Here is a 23,099-nt window from a genome sequence, read left to right as displayed (position 1 = left end):
TGGAATGACACAGTCAAGGCAGCCTGTAAAAGGAAAAAGAAGGCATATCAAAAATGGCTACATAATAGAACTCAGGTAGACAGAGAAAGTTATGTTGAAGAAAGAAACAAAGCCAAACAGATAATTGCAGCATCCAAGAAGAAATCTTGGGAAGACTTTGGAAACAGGTTGGAGACTTTGACTTTGGGTCAAGCTGCTGGAAAACCATTCTGGAGTGTAATTAGCAGTCTTCGAAAGGGAGGTAAGAAGGAAATGACAAGTATTTTGGACAGGTCAGGAAAACTGCTGGTGAATCCTGTGGATTGCTTGGCCAGATGGAGGGAATATTTTGAAGAGTTGCTCAATGTAGGTGAAAATACGATCAGTAATGTTTCAGATTTTGAGGTACAATGGGATAGGAATGATGATGGAAATAGGATAACATTTGAGGAAGTGGAGAAAATGGTCAATAGATTGCAGTGCAATAAAGCAGCTGGGGTGGATGAAATTAAGTCGGAACTCATCAAATACAGTAGAATGTCAAGTCTTAAATGGCTACACAGGATAATTGAAATGGCCTGGGAGTCGGGACAGGTTCCATCAGCCTGGACAAAAGCAGTAATCACACCAATCTTTAAACATGGAAACAGAAAAGATTGTAACAACTACAGAGGTATTTCTTTAATCAGCGTTGTGGGTAAAATCTTCTCAGGTATTGTTGAAAGGATAGTGCGAGTATTAGTTGAGGACCAATTGGATGAAAATCAGTGTGGGTTTAGGCCTCTTAGAGGTTATCAGGACCAGATCTTTAGCTTACGGCAAATAATGGAGAAGTGCTATGAGTGGAACAGGGAACTGTATCTATGCTTTATAGATATAGAAAAGGCATATGACCGGGTTCCTAGGAGGAAGTTATTGTCTGTTCTACGAGATTATGGAATAGGAGGCAAACTTTTGCAAGCAATTAAAGGTCTTTACATGGATAGTCAGGCAGCAGTTAGAGTTGACGGTAAATTGAGTTCATGGTTCAGAGTAGTTTCAGGGGTAAGACAAGGCTGCAACCTATCTCCACTGTTGTTCATATTATTTATGGATCATATGTTGAAAACAATAAACTGGCTGGGTGAGATTAAGATATGTGAACACAAAATAAGCAGTCTTGCATATGCGGATGACTTAGTTGTGATGGCAGATTCGATTGAAAGTTTGCAAAGTAATATTTCAGAGCTAGATCAGAAATGTAAGGACTATGGTATGAAGATTAGCATCTCCAAAACGAAAGTAATGTCAGTGGGAAAGAGATATAAACGGATTGAGTGCCAAATAGGAGGAACAAAGCTAGAACAGGTGGATGGTTTCAAGTACTTAGGATGCATATTCTCACAGGATGGCAACATAGTGAAAGAACTGGAAGCAAGGTGTAGCAAAGCTAATGCAGTGAGCGCTCAGCTACAATCTACTCTCTTCTGCAAGAAAGAAGTCAGTACCAAGACTAAGTTATCTGTGCACCATTCAGTCTTTCGACCAACTTTGTTGTATGGGAGCGAAAGCTGGGTGGATTCAGGTTACCTTATCAACAAGGTTGAGGTTACGGATATGAAAGTAGCTAGGATGATTGCAGGTACTAGTAGATGGGAACAATGGCAGGAGGGTGTCCACAATGAAGAAATCAAAGAAAAACTGGGAATGAACTCTATAGATGCAGCAGTCAGGGCGAACAGGCTTAGATGGTGGGGTCATGTTACACGCATGGGAGAAGCAAGGTTACCCAAGAGACTCATGGGTTCAGCAGTAGAGGGTAGGAGGAGTCAGGGCAGACCAAGGAGAAGGTACCTGGATTCGGTTAAGAATGATTTTGAAGTAATAGGTTTAACATCAGAAGAGGCACCAATGTTAGCACTGAATAGGGGATCATGGAGGAATTTTATAAGGGGGACTATGCTCCAGACTGAACCTGAAAGGCATAATCAGTCTTAAATGATGATGATGATGACAGTTTTGATAATTAATTATGCAATGTAAAATGATTTGCTCTCTTTGCAAACACTTAAAAATTACTGAAAAAAAGACAATCAGTGGTTAAATGAGATTGACAGATGAAACACACTCACACATATTGACATATAACTTCTCCTGCAGAATTCTTTTTCAGTACATAACTCAGAATTTTATTTATAGAAGGCTGTTGCTGTGTCATGTGTCAGTCTGACCATGTCAAAGAAATTTAATGTGCACTCACCCTGCTATAGTATTCTTTACAGAAATCAACGATGGCAAGCAAACCTTTTCCCTCTGAGAGCAATATCACAACGATTCTACTTTTCAGCCTGGTTTTGCTTGAATGTTTTGCATAACTTTTACTGTCTCTTTCTCTGTCTATTCCCTGCTTGTTGCTTGTCTATTGGGACCCAACACAGACTGCACGAGTACTCTTCAAAACACAGCGCTCTTTCTCTGTGCCAACCACGAAAGAACGAAAACCTGGTGATGAACCTGAAGCAAAGGTATGCAAATCCATCACTAGTTAGGACAAGCACTATGTAGAAATGCAGATTTCTTGTGTTATTAGTTGGAGACATTTGTTAAAAGAATTTTACAGAGTGTTTTTTAATGTAAAAACTTAGAAAACTTTTAGGCATTTCTTGTTAATAAAATTTACTCATGTAATCTGGTACACAGCAGATCTAAGTTGCTTGTTAAATGGCATACCCAGAAAGGAAGATGTAGCAGTCAGTGAGCAAACCTACAGATGAATCTACACTAGTTTCACATTTTCTAACAGTTTCCATGCCATAAACTATGTTCTGACACATAAGCTTCTGTTATTAAAGCTTGTCTGATGACCTCAGCATTTTCTGTCATCTACACAGTGAATTGTAATCTGTTTCATGAACCACTCCTGTGTCACAAAATGAAACAATAAGGAATTTTTCTGACTGTTGGAAGAGTTTTTCTAGTTAGATCTTATAGGTTGAGGATGTGGTTTCCACCAGCCTTTAATGTTCTGTGGAATGAAATTTCATGTTATTATGGACATACAGCATCCGTTGTACCACTCTACTACAAGAAGGCCACAACTGTTGCATTATCACCTAATACCATATTCTTCTTCTTTTTGTGCTACCTTGTCCTTCCAGTTTTATGAACAAATTTAGTTAGTTATGGTAATGGAAAATCCTTGGTGAAATATTTATATATAATAATGGAAGAATGTCACAGCTCAACATATAATTGAGACAATGTCCTGCAGCAACAGCAAAAACAAATACTTACTTTTGTATAAGTGCTGCTATCATATGCTGTACAATAAATAAAATGTCCTTGAGACCTAACTAGTACAGGATAAACACACACACACACACACACACACACACACACACACACACACACACACCTGCATGACTGCACTGTCCTGCCCGACTACACTGTACCAGCATTGCAGCTCTACTGGGATGGGGGCCATATTGTATAGAGTGGGCAGGGAAGAAGGGAAATGAGGAGGATTAGGCAAGGGTGGCTGATGGCTCAGAGGGAGGTGCAGCAGCCACATACACTCCTGGAAATTGAAATAAGAACACCGTGAATTCATTGTCCCAGGAAGGGGAAACTTTATTGACACATTCCTGGGGTCAGATACATCACATGATCACACTGACAGAACCACAGGCACATAGACACAGGCAACAGAGCATGCACAATGTCGGCACTAGTACAGTGTATATCCACCTTTCGCAGCAATGCAGGCTGCTATTCTCCCATGGAGACGATCGTAGAGATGCTGGATGTAGTCCTGTGGAACGGCTTGCCATGCCATTTCCACCTGGCACCTCAGTTGGACCAGCGTTCGTGCTGGACGTGCAGACCGCATGAGACGACGCTTCATCCAGTCCCAAACATGCTCAATGGGGGACAGATCCGGAGATCTTGCTGGCCAGGGTAGTTGACTTACACCTTCTAGAGCACGTTGGGTGGCACGGGATACATGCGGACGTGCATTGTCCTGTTGGAACAGCAAGTTCCCTTGCCGGTCTAGGAATGGTAGAACGATGGGTTCGATGACGGTTTGGATGTACCGTGCACTATTCAGTGTCCCCTCGACGATCACCAGTGTTGTACGGCCAGTGTAGGAGATCGCTCCCCACACCATGATGCCGGGTGTTGGCCCTGTGTGCCTCGGTCGTATGCAGTCCTGATTGTGGCGCTCACCTGCACGGCGCCAAACACGCATACGACCATCATTGGCACCAAGGCAGAAGCGACTCTCATCGCTGAAGACGACACGTCTCCATTTGTCCCTCCATTCACGCCTGTCGCGACACCACTGGAGGCGGGCTGCATGATGTTGGGGCGTGAGCGGAAGACGGCCTAACGGTGTGCGGGACCGTAGCCCAGCTTCATGGAGATGGTTGCGAATGGTCCTCGCCGATACCCCAGGAGCAACAGTGTCCCTAATTTGCTGGGAAGTGGCGGTGCGGTCCCCTACGGCACTGCGTAGGATCCTACGGTCTTGGCGTGCATCAGTGTGTCGCTGCAGTCCGGTCACAGGTCGACGGGCACGTGCACCTTCCGCCGACCACTGGCGACAACATCGATGTACTGTGGAGACCTCACGCCCCACGTGTTGAGCAATTCGGCGGTACGTCCACCCGGCCTCCCGCATGCCCACTATACGCCCTCGCTCAAAGTCCGTCAACTGCACATACGGTTCACGTCCACGCTGTCGCGGCATGCTACCAGTGTTAAAGACTGCGATGGAGCTCCGTATGCCACGGCAAACTGGCTGACACTGACGGCGGCGGTGCACAAATGCTGCGCAGCTAGCGCCATTCGACGGCCAACACCGCGGTTCCTGGTGTGTCCGCTGTGCCGTGCGTGTGATCATTGCTTGTACAGCCCTCTCGCAGTGTCCGGAGCAAGTATGGTGGGTCTGACACATCGGTGTCAATGTGTTCTTTTTTCCATTTCCAGGAGTGTAGATAGGAATGTGGCACCACTGAGGTGCCACAGGCAGGGGGAATTCATATAGAGCACAATGACATGGAGGAGTGAACTGAAGGGAGACTACATCTTTTGTGTGAGTGTAGGATGAGTGACTTGGTGCTACGGGGACAGTGGTGGAGGTATGTTTGGGACAATGGCTAGCAGAGTTTGAGGCCATAGGGATTGAAAGACGAAGGACATATTGTCAAAAATAAAATTAAAAAAAAAATCTACGGGGAAATTACAGTTGACAAGAATAATGAAGATCCATTGAAGTTGGCCATTTCATAGTCAGCAGTATTTTCCACCATTGGGTGTTCAATATTGCTCTTGGCCACAGCTTTGCAGTGGCCGTCATTTGGTTGACAGCTGGTTGATGCTCATGGCTACATGTGAAAGCTGTGCAAAAGTTGCAGCAGAGCTGTTATATGAATGATTGCTTATCCCTGTGACAGTGCCTCCACAAAGTTTTGACTCTTATGATGAAGAGGTTGGGAGTGGGTGTGGCATAAGGATGTGAAACACCCAGCTGCAAGACGTGTGCTTTGCACCCACCCAACACATCCTATTACAGTCCCTTCACACACATACCCTATACTGTCAAAGGCAAGACCACTTGTGAACACAGTCATATTATGTAACAACTATGCTATAACTTTTGCACAGTCTTTTCTGTGGGCATGATCAACAAAACCCTCTCCATAGTGCAGCTGCAGAGCTGATAAAATGTAGTTGGCCAGGACAGTATAGCCTTGGAGACGTAGATGTCACTGCCATCCAAAAGCTTAGCAACGTATTCCATCTTGTCTCTATTGACCACTCTATACATGGATCTACATGGTGAATTGTTATCACTCCACGGTGAGGATCTGTATTGCAATTCAGTTTTAATGTGTAAACACCACTGTGGTTTCTTTTTCCACTTGAAACCTTCACATACAGAATGACATGCAAAACCATCTTTCTCCATATGAAAATGTGACTGAAATGTCAAATAGTTTTGCTGATATTTGGTGAAGTCTGTAAAGTCAAGGAATGATGACAAGAGAGGCGAAATTCAGCTCCACCGGAATAACATCTGTCACTTGCCATCGAGTAAAGGAAAGAACTATGCATGTGCAAATATATTATTATGCTGATATTCAGAAGACATGCATGATTGGAGCTCAGTATCTATGCTCTGTGTAATTCATGGTTTCATGAGGTAAGGTACTGTTGCATGGATCTTGACATCTAGGGTTGCATGCCAAGAACTTAAATGCAAAAATTTACTGAGTGCTTCTGTTATGAATGTAATGCTGAAGAAAGCAGTCCTTACTAATTTCAAACAAACAATCCTTGAAGTGTCACAGTTAGCAAAAGCATGCCAAAAATGTATATTGTTGAACAAAGAGATGGATACCTACATAAAATTGTATGTGATCTAAGATTTCTAGTTTGCCAATTTTATAATTTTGTGTGATGTGCCTTGTTTGTTCACATGACCTTCATATACACGATGAACCAGAACTCCACCAACAAACTTCCAGAGGTGGTGGTATAGATCAAAACGAGAGAAAGAGGGCCTCAAAAATGCATATCTTCAGTACTGTGAAACACATCTCTTCTACTGCAAATTGTTTTCTTTCCATATTTTGGGATGATATAGTGTGGACTAAAACAAGACAAAATTGTTCAATAAACAGGGGCTCTAAAATGCATACCGTAAAAGCTATAAACACTTACTCAGTAGAAGAGGTGTGTTTCACAACAGGGAAGATTAACGAGTGCTCCTAGCTTTTGAAGTATGCAATTTGGAGCCCATGTATACTGAGTACATTTTCTGGTTGTCATCCTTAATACCTCTGGAAGTTTGTTGGAGGCCTTCTGGTTTGCCCTTTATATACGTCAGTTGTCAACAGCTACCGTGGATCACTGTAACGCAGCTTCCTATGAGTTTGCATTAACTACTGCTCTTATAAACTGAAGAACTAAACCTTTGATTTTTCAGGACCTGGGTAGTTTCAAAGTCACCTTCAAATTATTTCATAGTTTTCATAACCAAATCAGTATCATTTGCTTGGAGTATATTGACATTAATTGTGTGCTTGTAGAGCTATAATTCCACCTGTGTTATTTGTTCTGCAGAATGATTATTCATTACATAAAAGATGTCCATTACATTTTTGACTATTTGGCAGTTCATCCGAGAAATTATTATTTTTTTTTTTTTTTTTGCGTCATTATCTGCATTTTGTGTAACAGGTTCCCACTCTGTCTTAGGCTGATTTTATTTATTTCTTTTAACTAATGAACTTTAGAACTCTATGCTGTGCAAGACATGTTAAAATTTTATCAGATGAGGTAAGGAAATAGCACACATCTAATATATTTCAAGGTAATAAGTAATTATGTAACATGGGGCATCTAGTTCAGCCATAAAAGAATCTACAAGGGAAACTAAATATTGTTAGAACAAGATACAAACAATCATCCACCAGTGGCAGCAGTTGAATGACTAAAAAATTACAATTCAACGACATTCCAAGGAGTGAAATGTCATATCACCATTATTCAAATTGCCTATACCTGACTAAATAAAAATTCAAAAAAGTGTACAAAATTTTATTAAAGGTAGAAAATATATTTTTGAATGTCCAACAAGATTAACAGTTTTGTTCTTCTGCATAATACTGAGCAATGGAACTAGTCATCTAAGAAAGGTCCAGCAAGCACTGAAATTTGGTATACCGCCTGTCTGGTGTACAAATAGAGACTGTTAGGTGCTGATAGCAACAGCCTGCTATTTATACTTGTGTGTGATTCATGGCCAAATAATATCTCATCTTTCAGTTGTAAATAATTTAGGAGCGAAGGGGACCACCCACCAAATATCAAAAGCATTCACTCATCGACAAACATGGGAGGGAAGAGGGGGGGGGGGGGGGGGGGGGGTCGGAGCAGCAGCCCCTGGTGAGAATTTATTTTGTTTACAAACATGAAAAAGGACCTGTGACCACAGAACCCAGATTTTTATGACCTAATTACTGCAAACATTGTCAGTAAAGTGACCTAAAAATATCCATAAAATAACATAAAAACGATTTAAGTAAAGTGTGTTATGAAATGAACTACAGTAATGAAACACTGTAGGAGGTTGGAACTGTTTTTACAAAATTAACAATTAATTTAAAAATTTCTTTAAGAAATCTCATTCTTTGAAGTTGTAGAAAATTGTATAACTGTTTTAGAGCGATTATGGTGTATGAAAGTCAGCATGCAGATAGTTCAGAACCCCACTCATGATGGAAATACATTGTATCCAATGGTAAAACAAACAGACCTGACCTCTTTGAAGATGTCCACGTCGAAACTGATATCAGTGATCTTGACGCGGTTGTGGCACCAATGATTACCAAAGTACAAAGGGCAACTAAAATAAGTAAAGAGTTATACATGTTCAGTATGTCTTCGTAAGTGTGGGGACATCTGTTATCCGACAACACGTATTTAGAAACCTTCCTGCATTTGCTGAAACAATTGTAGCATGCACTCTATTTTCCTCTACTTTCAAAAACAAATACAAAAAGTCAACACACAAATATCAATATTTCACAAATGGACATTATATTTGGCACAGTAGCAAAGTAAAATATTTATTTTTTTCTTTTAAGACGCATTTATCATACAAGTTAACGTCCGTAAGTGATGCAACGACAACAATAAGCAGATGAACCAATAATTTATTTTCAACTGCATTATTGCCTTTTCCCTAGGGACAAGAGCATTTTCATTCTTGCCAACATTAAAAGAATAAGCCATTTTGTTACAAATGGAAATTGTGTGCAAAAATATAAAAAAAATGAAGTAAAATCTTAAAAATGCAGTTTTGTACTGGGTATTGTCCTACATGTTGTTTGTGAGTGGGAACGTGATGTTTTTTGCGTATAAATCAGTTTGAAAATAAGTGTCAAAGCTTGTAGTAGTGGCTCAAAAGCACAAAATGTGGAAAATGTTATCTATATGGGTTTTTTAATGTCAGGAAAACAATTAATTGTGGAAACATGGCTTACAACAGGAAAATGTAAAATCTGGGGATGTAAAAATGGCTATTAGGAAGTTGTAGCAAGGATTAGGAGGAAGTTATGAGCAGAGTTCAATGCCCTTGAATTCTAAATACATGTACGGGGAAAATGTTTTGCCGTTACTGACACGAAAACCAGTGGAAATACCAGATTCCAGCTCTAGTTGAATGTAGATAGATTAGTTTTTAACTTTGTCTGAACATGCTTTTGGAAGATTCTTTTTTGGAACTTTATCTGTAATGCCTGTAGTAGGATATTGTTTTTCCTGACCAGTATAACAGTTTTACATTTATAAGTTAAGACTGATAGCCCTTTGCATTGTAGAGTTTGGTGCTTGAGATAAGCATATAATCATGTCTGTGGCCAAAGTAACACAGCCACAGTACAATAATGGCTCTGAATTCCAGAGTAACTGGTTCAAGTAATTAGCATCACTGGAATTTGCAAACAGGTGAAACAGAGATTGTGGAATGTGTTGTTTGGTTATTATTTTGTGTCCAGTTGTCATATGGTAACATTAAGTTCGACAGCTACTTAAGTTCTTGCTAAGATTTCATTAGATTGAGTTTTCATTCCACAGACCCGAAAACGAAATGGCTCTCATGGGTGTGGAACATATTAGAAAGTACAACATAAAAAACATAGGACATCTGAATATAATACTCACTTACCTAATCATTTTGAGATTGTCAAGATATGTGAATGGAACTGATAATATTTACAGAATTAATACAATGTCAGAATGAAACATAGTTATACACTTTCAATAAATTTATCATACACTAAGATACCTAATTTTGACTTGTGACCAAGTGCTGTCAAAACTGAAATCTAACAGACATTTTTACTTAAGCTGGTCTAACAGTCCCTGTCAAGATACTCATCTATATAGTAGAAGGAGTTGCCTGCCAAAAAGTCTTTCAAACTCTGTGCTTCATCTGAAACCAAGTTTTTAATTATTGCTGTCAATTTATTGGAAATGAGAAAGATGGGTATGTTGAGATGAGTAGGCAAAAACGATGGGTATATTAAGATGAGTAGGCCATATTCTGACATCTGGTTCATACCTAATAATGTGAATATAGCAGTACAGCATACCAGAAATACTTTGGCCATCGACTTAACACATTTATGACACAGAACTTGTCAAATACTGTCAAGCAGTTCAGTCAATATTGTATGATTGTTTCTACGTGATTTCATATGGCAAGATATCAATTGTAGATTGCGTTGTGTTTGTGTGTAAAGAACTATAGTAGTACCATCATACTTGCATTAGAATCATACCTGTCAGCTATGTCTCTGTTGCTAAGTAAGGGATTTTTCCAAGCAGAAACAGTAGTATTTCTCTCACATTTACCACAAGCAGCTTAACTTTTTATCTTGTGTTTTTTTTATGATTGTCAGGGACAATATCCCATGGTCTATCTCGCAAGAGGTTTTGTTAGTAGTGGGCGTGATAATACATCTTGTGGAACACTACTAAATGCCTTCTCTGAAAATTATCTAGAACCTCACTCATGATGGAAATATATTGGGTCTAACGGTCAATGTGCACTTCGAAACTGGTATCAGTGATCATGAAGAAGTTGTGTGAGCAATTGTTACCAAAGTACAGAGGACAGCTGTAATAAGCAGAAAGATATACATGTTCTGTAAACTAGATAAAAAAAAACAGCAATGCCTTATCTCATTGTGCAACTTCAAACTATCAGCACAGGACAGGAGCCTATAGAGGAACTGTGGCTCAAGTTTAAAATAGTAGTTGACCATGCACTGGACAGTTATGTACCCAGTAGAACAGTTCGTAATGAGAAGGACCCTCCATGGTATACAGTCACTGTAAAGAAACTTCTAAAGAGGCAGAGACTACAGCATAATAGGTGTAAAACAAAGCTTAGGATTATGGATAGAGATATGCTCAGTGAAACGTGTTTGGCTGTCAAGAGGGCAATGTGTGAAGCCTTCAGTAACTACCATAGCAAAATATTGCCAAATGATATTCCACAAAACCCAAAGAAATTCTGATTATATGTAAAGACTGTTAATGGTGCCAAAGTTAGTGTCCAGTCCTTAGAAAATGAGACAGGAACTGAAACTGAGGTTAGCAAAACAAAAGCTGAAATGCTTAACTCTGTTTTCAGATGTTCCTTCACAGAAGAAAAACAGGAGAATTACCACAATTTAATCCTCGTACCGTACCACTGAAAAGATAAGTGAAATCAGTATTAGTGTTAGTGGTGTTGAGAAACAGCTGAAACTGTTAAAACTGCACTAAAGCTCCAGGGTCTAATGCAGTCCCTGTCAGATTCTGTATTGAATTTGTGACTGAGTTATCCCCTCCTCTAAATATAATCTGTGATAGATCCCTCAAACAAAAAACTGTGCCCAGCAATTGGAAGAAAGCGCACGTCACAACCGCCTATACAAGAAGGATAATAGAAATGATCCCCCAAAACTACTGTTCAATGTCTTTGACTTTCATTGGTTGTACAATCTTAGAACATATGCTGGGCTGAAATGTAATGATGTGTCTTGAACGGAATGACAGTCTCCATGCCAACTAGCATGGATTTCAAAAACATCGATCCTATGAAACCCAACTTACGCTTGGATCAAGGCAGTCAGTTAGTTGTATTTCTCGACTTCCGACTTTGCGTGTGCCCCAGGGAAGTGTGTTGGGACCCGTACTGTTCATAGAATTGGGGAGAAGAGCAGTTTGTGGCACAACTTGACTAGAAGAAGGGATCAGTTGGTAGGACATGTTCTGAGGCATCAAGGGATCACAAATTTAGTATTGGAGGGCAGCGTGGAGGGTAAAAATCGTAGAGGGAGACCAAGAGATGAATAAACTAAGCAGATTCAGAAGGATGTAGGTTGCAGTAAGTACTGGGAGATGAAGTAACTTGCACAGGATAGAGTAGCATGGAGAGCTGCATCAAACCAGTCTCAGGACTGAAGACCACAACAACAACAACAACAACATATATCATTACCACCCTACTTTTTTTACACGCTGATCTTTTCACAAGGTTCAGTTACTAGCAGCTAAATGCTCGAAAAAGACCTTTTTTTTTTTTTCAATATTATTTTTAGAAGATCCTAGGTACTCGCAAATCTTCATCTCTATTTCACTGGTAGAGTGTATTAACATGCACCGCTGTAACTCAGAAGGATATATTACATTTTAAGATCATGATGTAAAGACAGAAACAAACAAATGTCAAAATTTGAGCCTCTGAGAATAATGTTTTCTCCATTAGTGTTTCTTCATTTTATAATGTGGCAATAAGTGTAGCAGTCACCAAATATTAATTTTTAGTTGTAGCAGATGTACCTCCTCTGTGAACCATACTCCTCGCCACGGTACGGTGCCTCGCGTGCCTCAGTGAAACACGTGACCAAACCACAGGTTCAGCCATGGCAATGGGTATCTGTTGAGAACCCAGACAAATGTGTGGTTCTTGAAGAGGGACAGCAGCCTTTTCAGTGGTTGGAGGGGCAACAGTCTGGCCAACAAAGCCTTGCTAGGCTGTTACTGTGAATGTCTGAAACCATGATTTTTCCTGAGAGCACGCAGCTCTACTGTATGGTAAAGGCATCCTCTTAGATAAAATACTCTGAATGTCAAATAGTCCCCTATTTGAATCTCCCAGTGCAAATCATTAAAATGAGTTGGAATGATGGCCAAAGTATGCAAGTGTGCTGGTTGTGTAATTCATTTTCCTGTATATCCCTCTTGTTTGTCTTTCCTTTTGGTTCCTCTTAGTTGCAGGGATGAATTAATAGCAATGGATGAGGAAGTAAGATTAGTGAGTTGTAACTCTGAATTGTTTTATGAAATGCACTTGAAACTTTGAATTAGTACGTGAAGTGTACTTGTATTGCTCAAGTGTAAGGCAGGTGTCCAGATTCAGGTCACAGTCCAGCACACAGGTTTCCACCAAGGGAGAATATTTCACTTCAGTGAGAACAGTGGACCTGTGGTCACCATTCTCTATAATATTTCCTTTGCTAGGGACCCTATCCTTAGTTGGCATTCAGAAAAGAAACAGAGTTGTCAGCGGGTGTAGGTTACTCTGTATTGTGTTTGAGTGGCTCACTTAGAAGAGTGACCCCGTAAAAAGTGGCTGTTCTTATCTGAGGTTTGGTCCAACACTGTTCAGTGCAGCAATACTTCATAACATTTTAAACATTTAATTTAAGTTAATATGAATGTTGCTAAATGCAATCCATTCTGAACTAGCACGATATTTTTCAACGCTATGCACATTGTTCATCCAGTAATCAAATTTTGTTTCTTACAGATATTTAGTGCCTCTCTTTCACTGCAAAAATAATACATGAAACTTACTAGTTGTGTATTTTTCTTGAGTGGTAAACTGAACTGTATCAGGAGTGGCTGAAAAACTTACAGAATTCCAAGGCCCCCTTGGATTTGATCTGTTCTGACTTCAGAAGTGGCATATAATGTTTGTAGTTTGCATAGAATTTGTAATGAATTGTGTGTGTATTATTTTCTGTACGTTGTTCATTTGTATGAATGTTACCATCTTTAGTTGAAAGTTGCATGTGACGCATGTCGTACAATGCACTTTATGTTCTTATCGTAAGATGATGCACAATACAGAACTTCTTGTTTATTTTTGTTAACATTGTAAGCTATGTTATCAGTAATACTAGCATGATTTTAGTGCTGTACTTGCATTAATATGTATATGTTGTACCATTTTATAATAAATATAATTCCATTTTTTTATGTTCTCTCCAGAATCGCAGTGCACGGGTATCCGTTTCCAATGAAAACAATATTCTGTTGGACCCAGAGGTACTCACTGATTTCTCCACACAGGCTCTGGTCCTAACAGTATTAGCCACTTTGGTCAAATATACCACAGATGAAAATGAGACCCGAATATTGTACCAGTACTTGGCAGAAGCTTCTGTTGTATTTCCAAGAGTCTTCCCAGTTATGTAAGTACCTGGAGATAATTATACTTGTGTTTTTCTAAGGTAAATTACAGACACCCCCCCCCCCCAACTGCGTGCGCACACATGCGGTGCCCCTCCCCCTCCCCACCACACACACACACCACACACAACGTACATATGAAAGCCGAGGTATGTTTCCACCAGCAGTCCAATTATGTAGAAATAATGTTCCACGTATATTTTGTTTTGCATTTGATTGCCAATTTTGGTTGGCAAATGGTTACTGTTTAAACGCCACTACTTCCTGACATTTATGGAAATCCTCTGTAATAATGGATCAGTCCAGTGTGGGGTGTCTTTTTTTCATGTACAACAGCAGTTCAGAAAGTAGCCACCATTCTAGCATGGCAATAGTATTTGTGTGCAGAATGCCACCCTTGTCACATCGGTCTGTTCTATGATTCAGAAAACAACCAGCTATGAAATTATGAATGCCATTCTCATGCATTCACTTGTTATAACCTCAAAACACAGTAAATGAAGCAGACAAAAAGGAATACAAACTTCTTAAAAATGAGATCGACAGGAAGTGCAAATTGGCTAAGCAGGGATGGCTAGAGGACAAATGTAAGGATTTAGAAGCTTATCTCACTAGGGGTAAATTAGATACTGCCTACAGGAAAATTAAAGAGACCTTTGGAGAAAAGAGAACCACTTGTATGAATATCAAGAGCTCAGATGAAAACCCAGAACGCAGAACTACTGACAGCCTTGGGAGAGCCAGTCCTGACAAAACTCTACCATCTGGTGAGCAAGATGTATGAGACAGGCGAAATACCCTCAGACTTCAAGAAGAATATAATAATTCCTATGCCAAAGAAAGCAGGTGCTGACAGATGTGAAAATTACCGAACTATCAGTTTAATAAGTCACGGCTGTAAAATACTAATGCGAATTCTTTACAGACAAATGGAAAAACTGGTAGAAGCCCACCTTGGGGAAGATCAGTTTGGATTCATAGAAATATTGGAGCACGTGAGGCAATACTGATCCTATGACTTATCTTAGAAAACAGATTAAGGAAAGACAAACCTACATTTCTAGCATTTGTAGACTTAGAGAAAGCTTTTGACAATGTTGACTGGAATACTCTCTTTCTAATTCTGAAGGTGTCTAATTCTGAAGGTGGCAGGTATCATATACAAGTAGCAGAATGCTATGTACAATTTGTACAGAAACCAGATAGCAGTTATAAGAGTCTGGGATGAAAAGGAAGCAGTGGTTGGGAAGGGAGTGAGACAGGGTTGTAGCCTCTCCCCGATGTTATTCAATCTGTATATTGAGCAAGCAGTGAAGGAAACAAAAGAAAAATTTGGAGTAGCTATTAAAATCCATGGGGAAGAAATAAAAACTTTGAGGTTCGCCGATGATATTGTAATTCTGTCACAGACAGCAAAGGACTTGGAAGAGCAGTTGAACGGAATGGACAGTGTCTTGAAAGGAGGATATAAGATGAACATCAACAAAAGCAAAACAAGGATAATGGAATGTTGTCAAATTAAGTCGGGTGATGCTGAGGGAATTAGATTAGGAAATGAGACACTTAAAGTAGTAAAGGAGTTTTGCTATTTGGGGAGCAAAATAACTGATGATGGTCGAAGTAGAGAGGATATAAAATGTAGACTGGCAATGGCAAGGAAAGCATTTCTGAAGAAAAGAAATTTGTTAACATCAAGTACAGACTCAAGTGTCAGGAAGTAATTTCTGAAAGTATTTGTATGGAGTGTAGCCACGTATGGAAGTGAAACATGGGCGATCAATAGTTTGGACAAGAAGAGAATAGATGCTTTTGAAATGTGGTGCTACAGAAGAATGCTGAAGATTAGATGGGTAGATCACATAACTAATGAGGAGGTATTGAACAGAATTGGGGAGAAAAGGAGTTTGTGGCACAACTTGACTAGAAGAAGGGATCAGTTGGTAGGACATGTTCTGAGGCATCAAGGGATCACCAATTTAGTATTGGAGGGCAGCATGGAGGGTAAAAATCGTAGAGGGAGCCCAAGAGATGAATACACGGATTCATAAGAATGTAGGTTGCAGTAGGTACTGGGAGATGAAGAAACTTGCACAGGATAGAGTCGCATGGAGAGGTGCATCAAACTAGTCTCAGGACTGAAGATCACAACAACAACAACAACAACCTCAAAACATGGGTGCTCTAATAAAAAAATCCTGTAAATGTGAAGTGCAAGCTGTAACAAGATTTCTTTTGGTGAAGTATATTTCAGCAGCAGACATTCATCATCAGTTGTGCACTGTATATGGCCCAAACTTTATGAGTGAAGGTGGTGTGCAGCAAAGGTCTGATTTTTTAAAAGTAGTTGAACAAACATTCATGATGAAGAGAAGAGTGGTAGGCATTTTGTTGTGAGTAACTGTCTTGTCAAGAAAATTGATGTGGCAATTCATGAAAACTGAAGATTCACCATCTCTGAACTTCTGGACACTTCCATAAATTTTCTCATACTGTTTGGTACTAGATTGTCATTGGTAATTTAGGCTACCAAAAGTTCTGTGGTAGATGGGTAACAAAATTTCTCACAGAGGTCCAAAAAACCAAACGAATAGGCTCTGCCTCAGAGTTCCTTTCACTTTATGATGCGGAAGGAGGAGGTTTTTTGGAGAGAATTGTGACTGGTGACACAATTTGGTTGGCATGCATAAAGGCTGAAATGAAACAGCAGTCGATCTCTGGGGCCATACCAGTTCTCCGTGCAAGCAAAAGAAAGCCCACCATTTTCATTGAGGAAGGTTACGGCTACAGTTTTTTGGGGTGCTGAGGGAGTTTTGCTGGTGAATTTATGGAGTCTGGAATGACAATCACTTCTTATGTCTACCACGAAATTTTGAAGAAACTTAAGCGACCCATTCAAATTAACATCACAGTATGTTGACATCTGGTGTTATGTTTTTGCATGGTTCATTCTCACAGTGTCAGATAAAGTCTAGAGATTTTGATCCAGTTCAAATTAGACATTTTGGATCTTCCCCCATACAGCCCAGACTTGATGCCAAGTGATTTTCATCTCTTCACTCACATGGAGAAGTGGCTTGCATCACAGCACTTTGGTGATGATGATGAACTTCAAAATGCTGTAAAAGATTGGCATTGTGCTCAGGTGGCAGAATTTTATGAAGAAGGAATTTGTAAATTGGTAATATGCTAAGGCAAATGCTTAAATTTAAATGGTGACAATACTGAAAAATAGCAAAAACTGTAGTTTCAAGATGTATGTAATTTTTTTCCATGCAAAATTTTTATTTGCAGCAAACCGGAGGCTAGTTTCTGAATTGCTCTCATAAATACCAGACAGATCTGTTAAACAGTTGTGTAAGGACATACAAAATACATAGTAGCTGATAACAGGTCATAACAACATTTCACGATAACAGGCAGCAAATGCTGTTCTTTCAGGTTATTCATTCTGATATGATTTTCACACTAATTTATTCTGACATTGTTTTGTGACATAATCTTCTGGTTTATAAGAAGTCTTACATAAGGTAAAGATTAAGCAATATGCAAACATTGCACTATTGCCTGACAGCCCATGGGTTGGTACAGAAGTTTCCCAAATGCTTAGCTGCATACGCAGTTAAACACTGTCGTTAAGAAAATTCATGTTTGCTCTCTAAATTTTTGTTTTTTCTTACGAGATGATAGTGTGATACTAGAGGGAAATTAATGTTTCAATTTGCTTAGCATCTTGCATAAAGTGACCTAGACACTTGAGTAGTTTTTGTATTACATAAATACTTACACAAGACACTAGTGTAAACAGTCAATATGTAGCCATAGCCATAAATGCAATAGCAAAAAACCGTGTGGCATCAGACTGGGAACGCTAACAGTCATGTGCAGTAGTTGCTGAGTAAAACTTTTTACCACAGTAGACTTCATTACATGACTGCGCACACAAATTACTACTCAAATAAATATGATTAATTGTATTTTGGTTGCATAATGGAGGAAATGCTAATACAGCTGTTAACCATCATACTTTCAGCTGACTGTTGGAGGGACCTTAGCATCACCCATAAAACAATTTAATGACCAAGTACCAGTATTTCTATGCACTTAAGGACATAAACCATCATGACATGAAAACCACTTCGACTGCACTGTTAGTATAAGTAATTAATATTCAGAAGTTAATTATACACCTAACCGGCATTGAGCTGAAGGTTCATTGCACACTGTGGTGGCTGGTGTTTTAATCAGAAACTTGCTACACATTTATTTATAAATTGTTACATTGTGCAAATGTAAGCAAAACTTCACTTTATCATAATGATATGATAATAATGAACATAGTGAATGAAATTTTTATAACCTTCCTTGATATTTGAAAAACACTTGAATTTTGTCACATGCAGAAAGATGTACTGTTTCACTGATTTTAATTGCCACTGTGCCTGTGTTTTGTAATACAGAATTTGACATCAACTTCTTGGCATAATTGATAGCTGGATGATATTTTAGATGGAAAAAGCTAGATCTTTAGAATTATGATTCCTGATCATTCTTTGGCAATGATATTAGAAATTGCTTTTCCATAATTTTACTCTGCTGTAGTGTGGCAGTTCTCTGTGTTCTATAACAACTAGATTATTAGTTTTGAAAAACATCAGAGCCTTCACAACCTGTAAATACAAAGAATAAATGTAAGCACTGAACTCAGTGGCTGCCTCATTAGTTATCCCCTTAAAAGAGCACTCTAGTCACTTTGGTGCACTGTAAATGGGATAGAGCTGATATCAGGCAGCCAGGGACCCTCCAACTACGTTTGTCTGTTTTCAAACGGTACAAGGCATCAAGTGCACCAATGCCCCACAGAGACATTTTAACCTGCACTGTGTGGAAGGTGTAGTTCAGTCCAGAGGTGGTTCTGTGATGTTTTGGTGTTTGGTGGTATTTTTCTTATAATGCTAATTTCAGCATTCTCTGTGGCCAAGTTCTTTCTACACCTTCACGATGAGTGTGCTGTCAACACCTTTGTCTTCCAAAATGGCAACACATGTGGTCACATATGTTCCCAGTTTGACAAACACTTAGGCAATCTATTGCACCTCGACTGGCCTGCTGAATTACCTGATCTTAATCCCAAAGAAAATGTCTGGGCTTCATTGAACAGTGGGTGAAACAGGTAGCTCTAGGGGATCTAACCAACAATGAATGGCTTCAGATGGATATCACCAACTTGAAGAAACTTGTAGACTCTCTTCTTCACTGAACTGAGGCTATTATTAAGGTTAGACATGCTGCTATATGGCATCAGCATGTTGTCTTCTGAAGGTAACTCCTTATTGTCTGGTGTGCTTCCTTTTCCTGTCTTACTTGCATTCCCCAGAATATTTTATCATAGGACTGTACTGAATGACTTTATAGAACAAGGAGTAAAATTGTGGTACAGTATTGAGCACTGACTCTAATCTTCCACAGACAGGTTCTGAACTTGAAACAGTTGTCCGCAGACAACTGATTGTTCTGAAAAGAAACTATGTCTGAAAAAGTGTTAACCTAATTTATATTTTCAATTATACTTTGTCAACATATTGACATTATGCTGGAACACTTTAGGTAAACATAAAAATGCCGACCCTATAAAATGCCTTCATTTGTCTATAGGTTTTTCACTGTATATATTGTACTGTCACTGTTAAAAACTATGCAGCAAGGAACTTCAAGAACTACAAGATTTTACTGTCTTAACACACTGTATGCACTAGATGAAATATATGTTTTGCTTCTAATAATAGATATGTGAACCTGTGAAGCCAGTCATAATTTTTGTCATCTTTCCCTTTGCAGACATAGCCTTCTTGATGCAAAAATCAATAATGTCTTAGCTATCTGCCACGATCAGGTCATATTAAGTGCTGTACAGAGTATTATTCAAAACATGATTGCTTGTGAAGATACTAGTCAGCAACAACTGCATTATCTGCAGAGTTGTGGCTTTGGTGGTCTGTGGAGGTTTGCTGGCCCTTTCACCAAGGTATGAAGGACAATTACTCAATATTTTAGTAATTGTATTTTGTGCATTGAACATAAATATTAATGCCAGTTCCATTCTTTTATTCATAACAGAGCAACTGCACAGCTGAGAGTGCAGAGTTGTTTGTAAACTGCCTAGAAGCAATGGTTGAAACTTGCCTTCCTGTTGAGGAAGGTGAGGTTGATCTAGCACAGTATCCGTCGATGCTGAGTGTCTCCAGTAATATGAATCTGAGTTCATCAATGTCAAGCTTGACTTTAGGATCACCTACTGAAAAAGGTTAGTTAACACAGTTTTTCCCCCTGTCATCATTAATGCTGAGAAATATACATGAAGTACAGCAGTATGATGTTTTACTCTGCATGGAACTTTTATCACTATTTAATAAATGTAAATAAACCACCACATATGGTGCAAAACGTGTGATTTAAATTGTGAATTATAACCATCCAATCATAATGTGCATTCAAATCACAAGGAGTCTGTTAAAATAGTTTAATTTGAGTGTGTGATGAATGATAAAACTAATAGACAGAGGCTAAGTATTGTATCAAATTTCACAACATTCAGAATTCAAAACTAGTACTCAGCAGCACTAATCAAGATTGAAATTCAAACACCTGCCATAGTCCGAGTTTTGTTCTAGAAATGTTTTTGGTATGAGCTGTACTTCTCAACAAAATTTAACATCATTATTTTTCAGTTTTGTTTATCTATTGCTTTTAGCTACTCTCATTAATAATTATCTGTCAGTCATAATATTTGCATTTCCACAGAAAACTCATCACATTTGAGATAAGAAAAGCTGAAGTGAGCATGTAAGTTGATTATTCTTTTGCAATAATGATCTGCAGTAATTCATTATCAGTTTTAATCTTTTCTTGAGAGTCATATATGGACAGTGTCACACTGGTTCTGTGCCTTCGAATTAGAAAAAGAAAGGAAAGCAGGAGGAAAGGCACAAGAAGTAGAAATTAAAAAGTTGATAGAAAATAATAATGAAAGCAAACCTTATACAGGTAGCAAATCTCTGTCAAAACTTAAACCAAATATTAGTTCTGAAGATTAAATGTGACAAATCATAGTTGGTATTCTGAAATAAATACTGACTGGCTCAGCTATAAATGGTAATGCTTCAGCACAGATTAAGAATCATATAGTCGTCTTTTTTGAGTTGATGGATATATGTCATTTTAGGCTTTGCCCAACGTTAGTAGTAAAATCAGGCTTTTTGCAGATGATGCATTTACCTATAATGAAGTACTGCCTGAAAGAAGCTCCATAAATGTTCAGTCAATTCTTGATAAGATTTAAAAGTGGTGCAGAGATTGGCAACTTGCTTTAAATGCTCAGAAATGTAAAATTTAGCACTTTAAAACACGAAGAAACATAGTATCCTATGACTATAATATCAATGAGTTGCAGTTGGAATCAACCAACTCATACAAATACCTGAGTGTATCACTTGGTAGGGTAATGAAATGGAGTGATCACATAGGTACAGTCGTGGGTAAAGCAGGTGGTAGACTTTGGTTTATTGGTAGAATACTGGGAAGTGCAATCAGTCTGCAAAGGAGATTGCTTACATATCACTTGTGTGACCGGTTCTAGAATATTGCTCAAGTGTGTATGACCAATACCAGGTAGGACTAACAGTGGATATTGAACATATACAGAGAAGGGCAGTAGAAATGGTTAAATGTTTGTTTAATCCGTGGGAGAGTGTCACAGACATACCGAAAGAACTGATCTGGAAGACTCTTAAAAGACGGATGTAAACTATCCTGAGGAAGTCTATTCTCAGAATTTCAAGAACTGGCATTAAATGATTGCTCTAGGAATATATTACAACTCCTACGTATTGCTCACATGGGTATAGTGAGGATAAGATTAGAATAATTACAGCATGCACAGAACAGTCATTCTTCCCCTCGCTCCATGTGCGAAATGAACAGGAAGAAACCCTAATAACTGGTACAATGGTATGTACCCTCTGCCATGCACCTCACAGTGGTTTTGCAGAGAGTAGATGTAAATGTAGATGACAATGATCTCTAATATTTTAAAACACGAAATTTTCAAGCATATATTATTACATAACTAACAAAAATCATTAGGAAAGTCACAGTAGTACATAATTAACAAACTCAGTATTGTCATAAGATGTGCTTAGACTAGGCCTTATAATTTACATGCCAATATATTTTTCAGTGAGATCTTGCAGTTTCTTCCATTTCTTGCTCCTGTTTAAATATGCACTATCACAAAAAAAGGCACATTTGCTGACAATTTTTATCTGATTAATAAGCTGATGCACACTTTCAGTAAACCTTAAACCTTCTGGTTTAGTCTTTTGCATATAAGCATGCGTAACAAGGGACTGCTCCAATCTGACATGTCAAAATTTTAGCTGCTAAGACACACTGCAAGTATTGTTTGAAAGAACACTGAAAATTACCAAATTCAGGGTTTTCCAGGCAGCTAGAGAACTATGCATCCCTACAGTAGCTATAAGCAGACAGCGCATGAGCAACACATCAGGTGCATAGCCTTGGTTAATGCAGCATTGGTAAACAGCTAACATGGCACAATGTGATTGTAGTGTGTAAAACATACTCAATTTCTGTTGATAGTTTCTCTGGCACAATTGTTCAGAGTTACTATTCGCTTGAATTTGCAACTCATTTATTATCCATAATAATTAGCAGCTGTTTGTAATATCACCAAGTGTTACCAGTGGAGTTAAAACTGAGTTAATTTTATTATCTTATTCATGGCTGTAATTTTCAGCAACTGTAGTATTATTTTTTCTGGATAAAATTCAGTCATGAGTTGCAAATAGATTGTATTATGCTTTACCATTTTCAACAAATTAATTTGGCATTTTCAGAAGCCTACAAAATAGGGATATTATAAAGTTCTAGACCTTGACCATATTTTTATGTGAAGTGTAAAAGGTATATTACAGAAACTTATTTACAAGGTTAACTCCATTGAATCTGCCCCTCCGATTTAGTGGTAAGATGGCCTAGTGGTTACCCTGTCAAAAAGGAGACACAGATCAAACATGAAAACAGGAGGA

The 23,099-nt window shown here is 38.8% G+C and overlaps 1 protein-coding gene across 1 annotated transcript in view; it reads left to right on the top strand.

The window, feature by feature from the left end:
* Nucleotides 1-23,099, top strand: part of LOC126262186 (neurofibromin) — a 502,919-nt gene that overhangs the window by 450,553 nt on the left and 29,267 nt on the right. Inside the window, exons 49-51 of the mRNA XM_049958602.1 lie at nt 13,795-13,997; nt 19,831-20,017; nt 20,110-20,296. Coding sequence (XP_049814559.1) covers nt 13,795-13,997; nt 19,831-20,017; nt 20,110-20,296 — 577 coding nt within the window. The remainder of the gene's footprint in view (nt 1-13,794; nt 13,998-19,830; nt 20,018-20,109; nt 20,297-23,099) is intronic.

Source organism: Schistocerca nitens, chromosome 1 (genome assembly GCF_023898315.1).
Source record: "Schistocerca nitens isolate TAMUIC-IGC-003100 chromosome 1, iqSchNite1.1, whole genome shotgun sequence".
NCBI lineage: Eukaryota > Metazoa > Arthropoda > Insecta > Orthoptera > Acrididae > Schistocerca > Schistocerca nitens.
Note: the sequence above shows the minus strand (reverse complement) of the source record. Positions and strands in the feature narration are given on the sequence as shown.